We start from the raw sequence: 18,827 nt of genomic DNA, 5'->3' as shown, positions 1-18,827 counted from the left end.
ATTGTGCCACTGCATTCTAGCCTGGGTGACAGCAAGACTCTGTCTCAAAAAAACAAAAAACAAAACAAACAGAAAACCAAACCAAAACAAAACATATAGACTAAAAGTAAAGGAATGTAAAAAGTGACTCCTGCAAATGGAAACCAAAAGCAAGCAGAAACACCTATACTTATATCAGGCAAAACAGACTTTAATTCAAAAAAACAGTAAAAATAGATGAAAAAAAGTCAATTGTAAAATGATAAAGAGATCAACTCAGCAAGAAATACAATTCTAAATATATATATAGCCAACAATAGAGCACTCAGACATATAAAGCAAATATTACTAGTGAGAGAGATGAGGCCCAATACAATAATAGTTGCAGACTTCAACACCCTACTATCACCATTAGAGGGATCATCTAGACAAAATATTTACAAAGAAACATTGGATTTAAACTGTACTTTATGCAAAATGGACCTAACAGACTGTTACAGAACATTTCATCCAGTGGCTACAGAATACACATTCTTCTCATCAGCACATGGGACATTCTCCAGGATAGACCATATGTTAGGACACAAAACATGTCTCAACAAATTTTTAAAAACTGAAATTATATGTAGTGTCTTTTTAGACCACAATGGATTAGATAAAGAAGAGAAAGGACTCAAATGTTACCACTGCAGAAAACCACCAAACCACAATGATAAACAATAAGAGATAAAGAAAGAAACAAAGGATATACAGAACAACTAGAAATTAATTAATAAAATGACAAAAATAACCCCTCACATATTAATACTAACCTTGAATGTAAACAGATTAAACTTTCCACTTAAAAGATATAGACTGGCTGAATGGATTTAAAAATGACCCACTTATTAAATCAATAATTAAATGACCCACTTATTAAATCAATAATAAGAGAAACTTTGAAAACTGTATGAATACATGGAAATTAAACAACATGCTCCCAAAGGACCACTAGGTCAAGAAAGAAATTAAGAGGGAAATCAAAACATTTCTTGAAACAAGTGAAAATCAAAACACAACATATCAAAACCTATGAGATAAAACAAAAGCAGTGCTAAGAGGGAAGTTTATAGCAATAAACTTCTACATCAAAAAAGTAGAAAGATGTCATATAAAAAATCTAGTGATGAGCCTCAATGAACTACAAAAGCAAGGACAAACCAAATGGGAAATTAGTAGAAGGAAAGAAATAATAAAGATCAGAGCAAATCTAAACAAAAGAGACTGAAAATAATTACAAAGAATCAACAAAATTAGAAGTTGGTTTTTTGAAAAGATAAACAAAATAGATTGCTAGCTAGACTGACCAAGAAAAAAGGAGAAAAGACCAAAATAAAGAAAATCAGAAACAAAAAAGACACATTGCAATTGATACCACAGAAATACAAAAGATTATCAGAAACTATAGTGAATAATACACTAACAAACTGGAAAACCTAGAGGAAATGGTTAAATTCATAAACATATACAAAGTTCCAAGACTGATTGAGGAAGAAACAGAAAACCTGAATAGACCAGTAAAAAGTAAAGAGATTGGATCAGTAACAAAAATCTTTCAACAAAGAAAAGTCCAGGTCCAGATAGCTTTATTGCTAAATTCTACTAAACTTACAGAGAAAAATTTACAGCAATTCTCCTTAAACTACTAAAAAAAAAGAAAAAAAAACTGAAGTGAAGGGAATTCTCCCTAACTCATTCTACAAGGCCAGCATTACCTTGATATCAAAACCAGACAAGGACCCAACAACAAAAAAATACTACAGGCCAATATCCTTGATTAACATAGATACAAAAATTCTCAACAAAATTCTAGCAAGCCAAATCCAACAGTACATCAAAAAGGTAACATACCATGACCAAGTGGGATTCATCCCAGGGATGCAAGGTTGATTCAATATAAACAAATCATAAATGTGACACATTACATAGACAGAATGTAAAATACAATTTATATGATCATCTCAATAGACACAGAAAAAGCATTTGATAAAATTTAGCATCCTTTTATGATAAAAACTCTCAACAAACTAGTCATAGAGGGAACGTACCTGAACATAATGAAGGGCATATATGACAAATTCATAGCTAACATCATACTAAATGGTGAAAAGCTGAAAGCCTTTCCTTTAAAAACTGGAACAAGACAAAGATGCTCACTTTACTACTCCTATTCGACGTAGTACTGGACATCAAAGTCAGAGCAATCAGGCAAGAGACAGAAATAAAAGGCATCCAAATTAGAAAAGAGGATGTCAAACTGTCCCTCTTTGCAGGTGGCATGGTCTTATATCCAGAAAAACCTAAAGAACCAAAAAAGTCTTAGATCTGATAAATAAATTCAGTAAAGTGACAGGATACAAATTCAACATAAAAAAATAGTGTGTCTATATATGAACAACACACTAACTGAAAAAGAACTCAATAAGGCAATCTCATTTACAATAACTACAAAAATACCCAGGAATAAATTTAACCAAGGAGGTAAAAGACCTCTACAAGGAAAACTACAAAACATTGATTTTTAAAAATTGAAGAGGACACAAACAAATGGAAAGACAGCTCATGCTCATGGATTAGAAAAGTTAATATTAAAATGACCAGATTGCTCAAAGTAATCTACAGATTCAATTCAATCTCTACCAAGATAGCAATGTTGGCCAGGCATAGTGCCTTACACCTGTAATTCCAGCACTTTGAGAGACCAAGGCAAGAGAATCACATGAGCCCAAGAGTTTGAGACCATCCTGGAAAACATAGAAACCCCATTTCTACAAAAAATTTTAAAAATTAGCAAAGTGTGGTGGCATGTGTCTGTAGTCCTAGCTACCTGAGTGGCTGAAGTGGGAGGATTGCTTGAGCCTGGGAGATTGAGGCAGCAGTGAGTCATAATCATGCCCCTGCACTCTAACCTTGAAGACAGAGCAAGACATTGTCAAAAAAAAAAAAAAAAAAAAAAAAAAGATACCAACGCCATTTTTCACAGAAATAAAAAAAAAATACATACATTGGGGGGAAGGACACCTTCTTCAATAAATAGTGTGTAGCAAATTGGATATCCACATGCAGAAGATTGAAATTAGATCTCTATCTCTCATCGTATACAAAAATCAACTCAATATAGATTACAGACTTAAATATAAACCCTAAAATATAAAACTACTTGAAGAATGCATAAGGGAAATACTTCAGGGAAATACTTCAGGACATTGGTCTAGGCAAAGATTCAATGGCTAAGACCTCAAAAGCACAGGCAACAAAAACTGAAATAGACACATGGGACTATATTAAACTAAGAAGCTTCTGTGCAGCAAAGGAAACAATCAACATGGTGAAAAGACAAACTGTTGAATGGGAGAAAATATTTGCAAATTATTCGTCTGATAATGGACTAATATCCAGAATATACAGGGAACACAAACAGCTCAACAGTAAAACAACAACAACAAATAATAATAATAGTAATTCCATTAAAAAGGGGCAAAGGACATGAATAAATATTTCTGAAGAAAAAACATACACTGGCCAACAGGAATATAAAAAAATGCTCAACATCACTAACCATCAGGGAAATACGCAAGTCAAAACCACAATGAGATATCATCTCACCCAGTTAAAACTGCTATTATTAAAAGGGCAAAAAGTAATTGATAGACATGGTGAGAATGTAAAGGAGAGGGAACTCTTATATACTGTTTGTGGGAATGTAAATTAGCACAATCTCTATGGAAAACAGAATGTAGATTTCTCAAAACCTAAATGTAGAACTACCATATGACCCAGCAATCTCACTACTGGAAATTCATCCAAAGGAAAAAATATATATATATATCAAAGAGTAGAATGATAGACACCAGGTTGGGAAGGGTGTGTTGGTGGGGTTGGAGGAAGATGAAGAAAGGCTGGGTAATAGGTAAAAACTTAGAGTTAGATAAAAGGAATAAATTCCAATGTTCAGTAGCAGATGACTGTAGTTAACAACAATACACTGTATATTTCAAAATAGCTGTAAGAGAGGATTTGAAATGTTCCCCACACTAAGAGATGATAAATACTCAAGATGATGGATACCCCAAATGTGCTGACTACACATTCTATGCATGTACAAAATATCACATAAATATGCACAAATATTACATATCAATAAACAAAAGTTTAAAAATTTTCTTCAAGCATAAAAACAAGCAGCAATTTTTAGAATTTTAGAATTTTTGACATTTTTTAAATGTCAAAAATAACATGTTCTAATAAAAGCAATTTCTTAAAAGCACCTAAAGACCTACTTATGAAAAATCTAGCTCTATTTTACCAAAATGTTAATCAAAAATAATCAAATCAAGAAAAAAAGAATTCTAGTTAAAACCATGAATTAACTTGAACATTCAACAGTCTGGGCCTCACCATTAACCTGGTAATGACATTAAGAGCAATAACATTTGGACAGTCCTTACCTTCATGAATATACATCTGTTGAGCATCTTCAAGATGTAATAACCCCAGTAAAGGTGAAGGACCTGCAAGATCATGAGCTGTAGGTTGAGGAAGATGTACGAAAAGAAGGGCTCGAGGTAATACATAGGCAAGATCAGTGTGCAATATAAAATCCTGAAACACCAAACAGATGAGAGAATTTCATCACAACCAAAGCGCTTATGAATTTTCAATAATAAAATAAATACTTTTTCTCCTAATAAAGCCCAGGAAATTATTGAAAGAAAAGATACAATAATATTATCTTAAATATCATTACTGGCAAGCAACAAAAAAAGTATAATCTGTCTTCCTGAAGAAAAGTTAAAGAAAACAGCATTTTTATTACGCAGTGTTTAAACTAGAATGTACCTTGGTTTCCTCTTTTCCAACAAGAGCATACTCTAACCATTTTTACCTTCTGGTGGTGGAGTTAGAGGATTTTGAAGAACAAATAAGATAATGCATGTTTACATGAGGTTATTATTGCCTTAAAACATAATCTCATTTATTTGGCATCAAAGGTGAATAGAGAATTCTACAAAAGTAAATTTTCCAAATAAAAGAAGCTTTAACAAAGCAAAAATTCCATGAGTACTTACACTTGTGCTTCCTAAAGTAAATTGCATGCTTTATTAGTGTCATAAGTAGGCTCCTGGACACAATTTGAACTGCTCCTGATGACGTAAGATGCACAGTGTCTTCAGATATTATTGCCATATGGGCCGGGCATGGTGGCTCATGTCTGTAATACCAGCACTTTGGGAGGCCAAGGTGGGCAGATCACCTGGGGTCAGGAGTTCGAGACAAGCCTGGCCAACATGACCAAACCCTGTCTGTACTAAAAATATAAAAATTAGCTGGGTGTGGTGGCACGCACCTGTAATCCCAGCTACTAGGGAGGCCAAGGCAAGAGAATTGCTTGAACCTGGGAGGCGGAGGTTGCAGTGAGATGAGATTGCACCACTGCACTCCAGCCTGGGTGACAGAGCAAGATTCCGTGAAAAAAAGAAAAAGATTTTATTGACATATGAAGGGCTATTTGTTCATTTCTCAAACTTATATAGTACCATGAATTTAGAGTCTTTCAATAGGTTTGTTTATAAGTATATTAGTTATAGAAATAATATTTTCATGTAACGCTGGGGAAACAAGAAAAGAAAATTGTCCATAACACCATCACCTTAAACAAATATTGTAATTTTCATGCATTCTCTTCCAGTATTTTCCTAAACAATTTTTTTTATTAACATGCAGTAAAATTTACTGTTTTTTGGTGTATCATTCAATGAATTTAATGTCTATAGGTTTGTTTAACCACCACTACAATTAGGATACAGAACAGCCTATCTTGCCAAAAAATTCCGTGATGCTATCCCTTTATTGCCACACCCTCCTCCACACCTAAACTTGGCAAACACTTTGCTCTGTATTCTTTGGTCTGTCTTCCAAAGACATAAATGGAATCATACATTGTGTGAGCTTTTAAGGCCACCTTCTTTCACACAACATAATGCTTTTAAGATTCATTCAGTTGTCATGGTTATCAATAGCATGCTCCTTCTTATTACTGAGTGTCACTCCACTTTATGGCTGCATCACAGTTTGTTTTTTTACCCACTGAAGAATATTTGGGTTGTTTCCAGCTTTTGACATTTATGAATAGAACTGCTATAAATATCCATGTAGATATTTATTTGTGAACAGAAGTTTTGATTTTTCAAGGGTAAATATATAGAGGTAGAATTGTGTGCCATCTGGTAAATATATGCTTAACTTTATAAAAAACTGAAAAACGATTTTCCAGAGTGGTTGCTTTACATTCTCACCAGCAAAGCATGAGAATGTCAGTTGTTCTTCACCTTTGTTTGTACTTTACATTGTTCTGTATTTTTGCCACTGCAGTAAACATAGCATTTGTGAGATTTTATGTTCAACTACATTTAGCTTTAAGTCGAAGACATTTTATGCTATTTAGACAACTTGATGTATATAGTCTTTCATAAACTGAAATTATTTCTGTGAAACTATATATTTCTAAATGCGAGATTACTGTTTTAAGGTGTACATTAAAGTTAGAAAAATTCAAGGTGTATATTAAAAGGTACTAAAATGTTGTCAAATTATTTTCCAAAATTGTAACTATTTATAAGGCCACCATCAATTTATGAAAGAAGAGTTTCACTGAACTCAGAACTGGTATGAAAACAGTTTCAAAATTTCTTAACTTAAAAGATAAAATACTTTCAGTTTACATTATTTGCAAGGCCTTAACATTTCCCCTGTGTCTGCTTAGTAGCTCTATTTCTTCTTTTGTAAGTTATCAGTTCAAGTTCTTTGTTTGAAAAACAGGGGCCAGGTGTAGTGGCTCTTGCCTGTAATCCCAGCACTTTGGGAGGCCGAGGCGGGTGGATCACCTGAGGTCAGGAGTTCAAGATCAGCCTGACCAACATGGTGAAACACCATATCTACTAAAAAAAATACAAAAATTAACCAGGTGTGGTGGCAGGTTTCTGTAATCCCAGCTTCTCGGGATGCTGAGGCAAGAGAATTGCTTGAACCTGGGAGGCAGAGTGTGTGGTGAGCTGACATTGCACCACTGCACTCTAACCTGGGCGACAGAGCAAGACCTCATCTCAAAAAAAAAAAAAATGTAATAACTTGATTGGTTTTAAAAACTTAGCAATTACAGAAAAATATACAGAGGTTAAGGAAGGAAAAGTCACTTGAAGTCTCACAACTTACAGGTAACCCAGAATATTTTGTTAAACATGATTCAGGATATCGCTCTCAAAACTATATTCTTTTTGTTTTTTTTTTTTTTTGAGATGGACTCTTGCTCTGTTGCCCAGGCCGGAGTGCAGTGGCGCGATCTCCACTCACTGCAAGCTCCACCTCCCGGGTTCACGCCATTCTCCTGCCTCAGCCTCCTGTGTAGCTGGGACTACAGGCGCCCGCCACCACACCTGGCTAATTTTTGTATTTCTAGTAGAGACAGGGTTTCACCGTGTTAGCCAGGATGGTCTCGATCTCCTGACCTCGTGATCCGCCCGTCTTGGCCTCCCAAAGTGCTGGGATTACAGGTGTGAGCCACCGCACCCGGCCAAAACTATATTCTTTAAGGTGCTTTTTTTTTGCACCTCGTATCACCACATGATTTTATGTAACAAGGTGATCACTACCTATGTGTGATTGTTGTACCCTGCTTTTTTCATGCAATAACATGTTACAGAGAGCTTTCCACATCAATAAACAAAGCTATATATCAAGAGTTAGCAAATTTGTTTGTAAAGGAACAGATAATAAATATTTCAGGCCTCTGGACCATTTGGTCTGTGTTGCAACTACTCAATTCAGCCATTACGGTACAAAAGCAGCCATGACAGCTAACATTACATAACCTAATTCATGTATAGAAAGTACATATATTAGTGTATGTGGTTGTGTTCCAATAAAACTTTATCAACAAAACCAGGCAATAGGCTGAATTCGGCCTTTGAGCCATAGCCTGCCAACCTGTACTGTGTATCACCATATATAATGGCTTCACAGAAATTCATTTGATATATAATAATTTAACTAATCCCTTATTAATAGACATTTAAATTATTCCCAAATGTTCATTATATTCAAAAGAATGCTGTGAGAATTACTTGTAAAAACCTTTTTTTTTTTTTTTTGAGACAGGGTCTCACTCTGTCTCCCAGGCAGGAGTGCAGAGGCATGATCACAGCTCATTATAGCCTCTACCTCCCAGGCTCAAGCAATCCTCCAACTTCAGCCACCCAAGTAGTTGGGACTCTCGGTATACGGCACAACACCTGGCCAATTTTTGTATTTTGTTTTTTGTAGAGACAGGGTTTCACCTTGTTGCCCAGGCTGATTTCAAACTTCTAGACTTAAGGGAGTTAAGCCTTCCAAAGTTCTGGGATTATAGGCATGAACCACCATGTGTGGTCCTATAAAAACATTTTGATGTAATTGTTTGATTATCCACTTAGAATAGCTAAAATCCTGAATCAAAGAGTAGATTCATTTTACAATTTGGAATATAGTGTTACACTGCTTTCCAGAAAGACTACACCAATTTATATTCCTGCACCCAATATATAAGATTACCTGCTTCCTCAGATATTGACCAATATTGTATTTTATCAGTCTCCACCTAAAATAACAGAGTACTGTTTATATTCATATTTTTATTTAATGTGGAGTGATTATATATATTTATATATCTATTTATATCTTTTATTGTTTATTTTACTTGGCTACTTTTATTTATTCTTTACGAACTGCTTCTTTGTGGCATCTGTCCATTTTTCTATTGGAGCATTTGTTTTTTTCTGTTGATTCTTAAATGCTCTTTATATATTAAGGATATCAACACTATTTTTAAATTATGTTAGTTAGCTTTATACAGTCCAATACTTTCTTTCAATACTGATTTTTTTTGGCAAAGTAATTTAAAATTTTTTAAAATCAAATCTGTCAATTGCTTATTTTATACTTTGCATACATGTTAAGCTTAAAGGCCCTTTTTCAGCCCCATCAATATAAAACATATTTTCCCATATTTTCTTAAAATCCTGGCTTTACTACTTATATATCATGTCACTTATTTGTGCATTTCTTCATCTGTAAAATGCAAGCAGAGAGTACCTACCTTATTCATTCAATAAACTATTAAAATACTGAGCACCTACTAAAGTGCAACCTGACACTTGGTAGTAGCCAGCAATGTAGTAATGAATGAAAGGGACCAAAACCCCTGAACTAGTGGGGCTTACCTTCTGGTACCCACATTTATTTATAAGCTTATTACAGGAAATGACACATGTAAAAACCTATTTGCCATTCTGGTTTGTTGGATCCTTGGGCAATTTTGTGCCTCATTCTGTACTCTCTCTGCCTAGAATGTACTTTCTCTTTTCAGTTGAACCCCTTTCCGTCCATTAAAGCATGGGTCTCTCCACAACAAAAGTTTCCATGTAATTCTGGTCACCCCTGAATTTATTCCTTTCCTCCTGGCTCTCCCCTCCTCATTAGCAGGCAAGTTTTCCAAAGGTAGTGGCCAGGACACCTTCACCTCTGGGTCCTTCCCTTGTCTGGCTCAGGGCCTTGCCCCTTACTAGGTCTCCTATTGGGAATTTGTCACTGTTATTATTGACAAAGGGACCTACTCAAAAATACCTTCTTTACACAGTCTACTAGAGAATATGAATAATTAGCTAAATATACAATTGTCCATTGTGATCCATGCAAAGAAAGAAAGAAAAGGACAGGGCATATGGCAGGGTTCTACATGTACAAAGACTGTGAAGTGGGAAGCATGACGGGAAATTAGAGGAGCCAGGAGAGGAGTGGCAGTGAAGGGTGGTGTAAGATGAGGTGGGAAAGGTAAAGAAGCGATCTCAGGTAGGCCTTGCAAGTCAAGGTGGAGGTGTGGCCTTCATTGTGAGAGCAACAGGAAGCTTGGCTGGTTTTAGAAAGAGGAATGACACATGTGGAACAGAATCATCAGAGCAAGGTTCAAGGCTCAACGCCACTAATTTCTTGGCTCGAAACTTGCATAAGTCACTGAGCCTTAGTTCCTTAGTCACTGGGTAGAACTAACTGCCCCTCCACCACCTCCTTTGACTAGAAGCTCCCAGGAGACACACAGCCAGCTTTACAAACTGTATAGCCCTCAGAATGAAAGAAGCTGCCATTAAGATGCAAATGTCTTCTAAGAGAGCTGAACCTCTGGGCAAAGAGGAGAGGCCAATGGAACTGGCGCTGGAGTCTTCAAGATTTCAGTCAGGGCTCCCAGGATGTTAGCAAGTTCCATAATCTCTCTGGGCTTCAGTTTCTTTTGTAAAATGAGAACCACCTGGGTGGTTATGAGGATTAAATGAGTTGACAAATGGAAAGTGACTATCACACAGTAAGTACTCAAAAATGATAGTTACAACTATTACTCTTACTACCACTATGGCCACTACTACTTTCGACAACCAGCCCTCTCCTACTGCAGAGAACTTACACCAATAACACAGTTAGAGCAACACCCCCCAGGAGAGTGCTCCTGAACTGGCTGGATTGCCTGCCAAGGGGAGGAGGAGGAAGCCACTTTGGAGAGGGTGAGCAGGCTCTGAGGAATGGGGACTCTGCTGCCTGAACATTCTCTGCAAGAGGACAGAGGGGACTGGAGGCCAAAGAAGTGGAACAGGAGTCAGAGGGGAGTAGCCATTGTGGCACGGGTAATAACCAGCTATGATGCCACAGTTAAAATTTCAAGACCTCAATAAAGGATGGTCTAGTCTCTCAAGTTTCCTCTCCTTCTATGCTAAAAGAAGACTAGGAAAAAGAAAAAAAAATTCCATCTGCCCTTCCCAGCTCTCTTCCTAACACACATGCATACATGTGTGCAGGCACATGCATAGAACACACAACACTTGCACATTATCAGTAGTCACCACCTTACAGCAACTGAATGAATTTTCCTTTTCATAAAGAATGCCAAAAGACTGCTGTATTCCTAAATTCTTAGAACTACTTTGTCCCTGTCCACTGGATTTAATCTTTCCAAATGGATAAGCTACTACCATGCCCTTGGATTGCAAAGCTCAGCTTTTTCTGTTTTCAGTTTTGTTTCCAATCTTAGTTCTTCCAATCACTGGACTTGGCATGGTTTGGATAAATTGCAGTGCTGGTATAAATATTAGCCAGTTTTGCTGGACTAGCTAAGGCAACCACCAAAAAGTTGTATTTGTCTAATGAAAACTGCAAGGTAAGGGTCTTATTTTCTTGCTAATTGTGAGTTTGAGCATTAAGCCCTTTTAGGATAGCAAAAACTTGTTATACAGGTGAACAATTGTCTACCTCAGTGATCTCTTAAGTTTCTAAATGACTGGGTAGTTGAAGAAAACTTAATAAATATTTAGTGAAGGCAAATGATATACTCTTAATCATCTAGTTTCAAATTTAATTTGAAGCCTATCTGTTCTGTGTTTCAAATATCCTGTTTCTAGTCCTGATTCTTCCACAACTAGCTGTGTGATCCTGGAAGTACCTTAACTCTTCATCTGAAAAATAAACATGGTGTCTAAATGTTTCAACAATGTCAGCAACATCAAAGACAAAGAAGAGCTAAGGAACTGTTCCAGATGAATGACAGCTAAATGCAATACGTGATCTGGAGCTGGATCTTCACACAGTGAGGGGGAAAGCAATAAAAGACATGATGGATTGATTGACCAAATTGGAACATGGAAGGTACATTGCTACATTTTCTGCAATTGATAACTGTATTGTGATTATGTAAGAAAATGTCCTTCTTCTTAGGAAATATACACTGAAGTATTTAGGGTGCAAGGAATTATTCAGTTGATGTTTACAACTTGCAAATGGTTCAGAAACAAATATGTATATTCACACATATGTGTGGTGGGGAAGTAGAGAGAGAAAGAATGACAAAGTAAATGGGGCAAAATGCTAACTGGTAAAGAGTATATCTAGGGTTTCTCTGTAATATACTAGAAATTTCTTTGTAAGCTTAAAATTATTTCTAAAATTGGGAGGCTGAGGCAGGCAGACCACAAGGTCAAGAGATCGAGACCATCCTGGCCAACATGGTGAAACCCTGTTTCCACTAAAAATACAAAAATTAGCTGGGTGTGGTGGCATGTGCCTGTAGTCCCAGCAACTCAGGAGGCTGAGGCAGGAGAATCGCTTGAACCCAGGAGGCAGAGGTTGCAGTGAGCTGAGATCACGCCACTGTACTCAGCCTGGCAACAGAGCAAGACTCTGTTTTGGAAAAAAAAAAAATTCTAAATATGTGAATACATGAATAAAAGGATTGGACTAGATTATAAACAAGGTTCCTTAATCTAGGATTCTATGGTTTGAAGAGGGGTGTAGCTGTTCTTCATGAACTTAAAAATAGCATAAAGAAGGCACCAAGCACATGGGCAGGATGGGAGAGCTCTTCTGAGGGCTCCTGTGGCACGAGACAGTGAACATATGTGGTAAAAACATGTAGTCTCCTTCATCGGGTGTGTAACTGGAAAGTCTAGTTCTGAGATGCATATCTGCAGTGGTGGCTCAAGGGAGTGGCCCAGCTTCAACAGAGTCTTTCTTGCCTTGTACCTTCCTTTTCTTTGCTGGCTGCGCAAACAGCACTAAGCTGGCACCACCATCAGAACCCATGCTCTGCCCTCTGCTTCTCATTTAGGATCAAGGTTTCAGGCCTTCAGAGGAAAAGAAGGGTCCATCATTCCCTCATCCTGGGTCCCCACTGATGAACATTAGCTAAGAGCACTGTTGGGTGCTTTCAGCTTTGTCTTTCTCTATTTTTTTAAAACTCTCCTTTCTCTCTTAGCCATTCCAAGTATTTACATGGTCTCATTGTCGATAATATTCCCTTTCACATGTGGACTTCCCAGGGTACCATTTTCTACACTTCTAATAGCTGGATCATCAAACGCTGAAATCTGAAGTCCAATGAACCAGTGGTGAGGGAGAAACCTTACAAGCATACGTATCCTTGCAAGTAAGGGAGCTAGATATTTGAGTATTATTTGCAGTTGAAAATGTTTTGTGTTTTTCTTTTTGAGACATCTGAGAAACACAAATCAATGTGAATAATCTTCAAACATGTGAATCAGGGGTAGCCACACAGATCTCTGTGCTGCCATGATGCACTCCTGAAAGGCACAAGCTGTGTCTCACTCCCTTGTACTGTTTAAAACACCCAGCTGTGATGAGTTCAAGAAATGAAGCAACAAGCCACCCTGCCCCCTGCAGATTCAGCTGTGACAGACACTGAACTCGCAGATTGCAAAACCAGCAAAGCAGAGCATGCACGCCTTCCCTTCAGGCAGACTTACCTGAGTGGAACCACGATCTGCTCTTATTATTTGTGGAGGAAAACTGTTAGTAGTCAGAGGAAGAGGTTTGCCTGGCCTTAGAAAGGTCTTTCTAGCCTAATAACTCTCTGTGGGTATTTGGATAATGTTCAAGAAGATAGATACATCCAATAATTCCAAACTAGAGAAATAATTTTTAAAAACAATAGTTGAGAATACAGTGTGAAAAACATATGCCTGCGATTTAAATGGTTTTGAACAGAAATGCAAACAAATGGAGTTACCAGACAATTAAATTAAAACAATTTGACCAGTGTGCTTTTGAATTTCTGCCTAATGTTAATGAAACAATGCTTAGAAAACCAACATAACTAACTCTTGCAGACGCTGACTGAGAATGGGATAAGATCCTCAGAAATAGAAGAGCACAGTGGCTGGACATGAAAGGGAGACTCACTAGGAGAATATGCAAATGTGCTTGAGGCTGGGGAAAATCAGAGAAAAGTCAAAGAAAGGGCCAAGGGAAATGTACACACTCCAGATCTTCTTCTCAAGGCTTCTAGACAAATCTCAGATGAGCACAACCCCAGTTAGCTTTTGCCCCGCCCTACCGTTTATATCACCACAGGATGTGCAACAAAAGCAGCTGGAAAGAAGAACAGAGCAACTAGATTGCAAACTGCCTCCCAGAGTGCCTCTTAAATGTCTGAATGGTGAAACAGGTTAGCTAAGCTGCCCTCCAGTGATAACTATGATCTGCACATTGCTTGGTCCATAGTGAAATCCCAACACATTAGGATAGAATAAAGCATCCTCGAAAAATGAATCTACAGAGTTATAAGTTTTAGACAGAGGGAAGGAGCCAAGCTAACAACAAGGAACTAAATTTTCCCCTTTGACTCCATGAAGATGATTGTGCTGGTGGCAAGTTCATGCTGGTGGGAAGACCATTTAAACTAGAGCAGTACACTGTACCTGAAAGAAGCTCCCTCTCTGATTGACATGCTTCCTTCAGAGACCATTGAAAATTGATCTGCCAAACTTCCAGTGGCTTGGTGAGATTTTTCTCAACTTTCCAAACAATGAGAATCAGTCAACATGCGTACAGAAATATTTTTACCAGGAAACAGTTTTTGTCGTTGTTTTGTTTTTTACCTTTTTTTCTTTCTTTTTTTTTTTTTTTGAGACGGAGTTTCACTCTTGTCACCCAGGCTGGAACACAGTAGCACAACCTCGGCTCACTGCAACCTCCACCTCCCAGGTTCAAGTGATTCTCCTGTCTCAGCCTCCCGAGTAGCTGGGATTACTGGCACCTGCCACCACACCCGGCTAATTTTTGTATTTTTAGTAGACACGGGGTTTCACCATGTTGGGCAGGCTGTTCTCGAACTCCTGACCTCAGGTGATCCACCCACCTCGGCCTCCCAAAATACTGGGATACAGGCGTGAGACACCACACCTAGCCTGATTTTCTATATATGACTTCAACCATGTGTTGAGGACTCTAGACACTATGTGACTGCTCAGCCACCATATACCTGTTACCACACAAGAGACCCTAAGTGAAAATCATCTAACCAAGGCCAATCAATTCCTAGAACTATGAGAAATAATAATAATCTATAAGTTGTTGCCTTAAGACAGAGGTCTGCAAACTATGGCCTGTGGGTAAAACCTGGCCTGCAACCTGGGTGTATGTTATCGTACAGCCCATGAGCTAAGGGGTAAGTATGGCTTGGTACATTTTTAAAGGATTATAAAACAAAACAAAATGAAGAAAAACATGCAAAAAAGATCATATGTGGCCCTCAAAGCCTAAAATATATATTCTCTGGCCTTTTAAAGAAAAAATTTGCCCACTGCTATCTTAAGCCACTAGACTTTCAGATGCTTTGTTATACAGCAACAGGCAATTGGAACATGTAGTGCCTTTGGGACACAAGGAGAAGAACTGAGGGGCAAATGCTGGATTGACAGTGTCATGAAAGTCACACTGAAAAGTTATGCCCAACTGTCATCTGCAAGTCAGTATTATTCTATCGATAATTGCTATCATACTCTCTCTCTCTCTACATATATATATATATTTACAGACAGGGTTCCCTCAGGCTGATCTCGAACTCCTGGGCTTAAGTGATCCCCCCCACATCAGGCTCCTGAGTAGCTGGGACTATAGGCATGCACCACCATGCCTAGCCATTACTAAAATTTCACAAACACACTTGCACAGTCAAAGTAAAAGTGATGGTAATGATTTATCAACCAAGGAAAATACCTGAGACGTTAATCTTAGATTTGATTCCAGTTTAACTTCAAATTCTGAGATACTCATTAATAAGTTTAATTATAGCAGGTAGCATTTACTGATTCTTTACTGAGCACCAGACATTATTCTAAACTATATAAACTAGTTAAGCCTCATGCCGACCCTTATTTCCATTTTACATATGAGAAAACTGAGGCACAGAGAGGTGGTCTAACCTGTTCAAGATCACAAAGGTCATAAGTGTGGAGTAAGGATTTAAATCCAGGATGGACCCTTGCATGTAGCAACTTAACCACTACACTCTGTTGCTCCTCTCCAGAAAATGCCTAATACACATGGATCTAAAGAATGCAGCTGGCTTCCAGGGGAGGGCATTGACCTCTCTGGTTGGATTTCCCTGGATGCTAGCCAAGAGTGCTGTCTATATACTTAAGAATGAGGCCTGGAACTTGAGTCTCCATCCATTTCCCCTGGATCTGGGCTCTTCAATAGCACTAATTCTTCTATTTGGAGGGTCCCAAGTTCCCAGACTAGCCCCAAATTATGGTCGGTTAAAAGCTGTTCCTTCCAAGCCATCTAAGTCTTCCCTGCATGTTACTCTGGTTTCTGTCAATCAACACATGGAACATTATGCTTCCCAAGGAAATGATTGTCACGGAAGATGCAATATATGCTTTTCATTGCCAGTCTGTGGCTAAACAAAATCAACAGACTGATCGAGAGCCAATCATATCGAAAGGATACTCAAACCATTATTAGAACCAGTGGTCACGGAGAACGAAATAAACAAGTATCAGTTTTCCTTATCTGGGAAGTGGAAGTGATAATACCCATCTATATGAGTTATTGTGTAGACTAGAGCCAAGATATGGAAAGGACCTAATCCAGTGTCTGGCATTCAAGTAATGGCTGTAATTATTGTAACACAGAACATGCCTCTCTTTTAGAGAACTGGTAATTGGACAGTGACTTTTCATTGAGTGACTGGAAAAGCTGTTAATCACAAAGAAAGGTCTACATTCATGAAACAAGACCAGAGTAAGAGCTGCTGCTTGCCCATCGGGTCACACATTTTCCATCTCCCATTACAATAAGCCTTTTCCACACTGTAGAGTGTTGTTTTAATTATTTATAAAAATGACTCCATCACATTCTTTTCTCCAACTGTGCTTGACACAAATAACTGGAGACCCATGTATGGAAAGGGCAACGCCCTGATGGTAATCATGTGCTGAGGCCACCTTTGCACACTGACCAAAGGCAGGGCACATCACCAGTCTACTCACCAGAAAGGAAAAATAATGAGACGACTGATGAAAAATACGACGGAGAAGATGAAAAACAGGGTGTTACAGGTCTGTGTCCATCCAGCATAAGAAAACATCTTAGCAGACTGTGAACAAAGAAAGAAACTGCAGATAAAGTGACAGTAGCATACATTTTTAAAGTTAAATTTATAAATGAACTGATATGAGGTCTGGGATTTGCTTCAAAACAATCTGGGTGGAAGGTAGGGGGTACAGGTGGGGCAATAGGTTAAACAAGACTGGCCATATTGATAACTGGTAAAGCTGATGGGTCCATTATATGATTCCCTTTATCTTGTCATATGTTTGACATTTCCATAATATAATTTTTAAAAAAAATATCAAAATACCTGTAATACTACTCGTGTCTTCCAAAAACACTTTAAGTTAGCATAATCAATTTAGCATGCACTTCATGTGGGCATTTATTTAGTATCTCCATGTAACTGGGAGGAGAGCTGGACTGAAGAAAGGCTGGGATAGGTGGGAAATCCGGGGCTGGGCTGGGAATGTTGCAATCAAGGAGGCTACTTCAAGGCAGATGAAGGAAGAGGCAAAGTTGGGAGGCAGCTCTCAGGGCCCTGAACTCGTTGAAATAAAGTTTGGAGCATTTGATATTTCCTAATTCTTTTATGCTAGTCTATACTGCTCATATTATCTGTGTTGAATAGAAAGAGCTGCAGAAAGGGTTGGTGAGTGTGGTAGAAGACAGTTTATTGATAAGTGCTGTCTAGTGCATTATCTAGCAGTGTCCAAGGCTGAAGATGGAAGTTTCTGGTGGGAATAGGGAGTGGGAGTCCGGAAGCAGGAGAGGGGAGGAGTTGCTGGGGCACAGATCATTCTTCTAGGGAACGTGGCTTAGACTTGGGCAGTTTCAGAACCAACTTCACCCCAGAGGCTCAAGGTCCTTCCAGAACAAGAGAGGCAACACATTTACATTCCAGGAAGGGTCCACATGGCATCTTTCATATTTTGCCAAACTACCAAGGGGTGAGAATATGCCCTGACTGTGGGATTGGCAGAGGGCCCCCAGGGAACAGCTTCAGTTGCTGACATAGAGATGCTGGTGTGCCTGGTGGGCGGGAGACGGGTGTGGGGAGAAAGGTCCAAACTCATAGTGCCTGTAACAGAATGGGAAGCTGGTGGAAGGATCAGAGGCTAACTGGATGGGAAGCGAGGGATGTGCACAGGCATGGGAAAGAATCCCTGTGAGTCCATTTGTGAGGGCAAAGTAGCACACTTTTGGGCAAAACATACACAGAACATATTCTGGATTGTGTAATGATGAAATGATAGCAGCCCCTTTGCTTGCTAAGTATCAATCAGGATATTAGGTCCTGGATCCAAACTTGACCATGTGGAAACGTAGAGGATCAGGAAGATACATGAAGAAGGCAAAAAAGGTCACTTATGAGTGAGAATGGTAGATGTGAAGGCTGTTTTTCCTCCAAAAGTAAAAGTTAAGAAATTACCCCAGTGTCTTGAGAAATATGAAAGATGAATAGGCACCATCTCAAGGAAGCCAGGGGCAAAAGTTCTGCTATGTCTGGGTTCAATTAGAACTTGATGGAGAAAACAAACCCTAAAACACACTATTCGAGTAAGCCGTGGGCTGTGCACCCTGGGAGAACATCACAAATAGGCCCCTGCCACCACTTAATATTTTGTCTACCACCAGCTGATGAGAGGTACCAGCCTTGCTCATTGAACCTCATGTCAGATCATGACTTGTGAATGAATCGAGAATGATTCGCAATCATTAGCAACATGAAGCTATTCTTAAAGTTTGCCCACGAGGGAACCTCTAAGATTGGACAGTTCATTTTTCTTTCTCTTTTTCTTTTTTTTTTTTAACCTAAGAACCTCAGAACGTTTTCAGATAATAATGAGCTAAACTTCCTCACATACCCCAAGGAACAGATA

General features: G+C 38.3%; 1 protein-coding gene across 1 annotated transcript in view; it reads right to left on the bottom strand.

Annotated features, from left to right (window-relative positions):
- Positions 1-18,827, bottom strand: part of CERS3 (ceramide synthase 3) — a 119,561-nt gene that overhangs the window by 39,843 nt on the left and 60,891 nt on the right. The window contains exons 10-11 of the mRNA XM_026455460.1: positions 16,884-16,990; positions 4,467-4,620 (exon numbers count right to left, since the gene is read on the bottom strand). Of these exons, the coding sequence (XP_026311245.1) occupies positions 4,467-4,620; positions 16,884-16,990 (261 nt within the window). The remainder of the gene's footprint in view (positions 1-4,466; positions 4,621-16,883; positions 16,991-18,827) is intronic.

Source organism: Piliocolobus tephrosceles, chromosome 6 (genome assembly GCF_002776525.5).
Source record: "Piliocolobus tephrosceles isolate RC106 chromosome 6, ASM277652v3, whole genome shotgun sequence".
Taxonomy (NCBI): domain Eukaryota; kingdom Metazoa; phylum Chordata; class Mammalia; order Primates; family Cercopithecidae; genus Piliocolobus; species Piliocolobus tephrosceles.
This window is presented reverse-complemented; position numbering and strand designations above follow the sequence as displayed.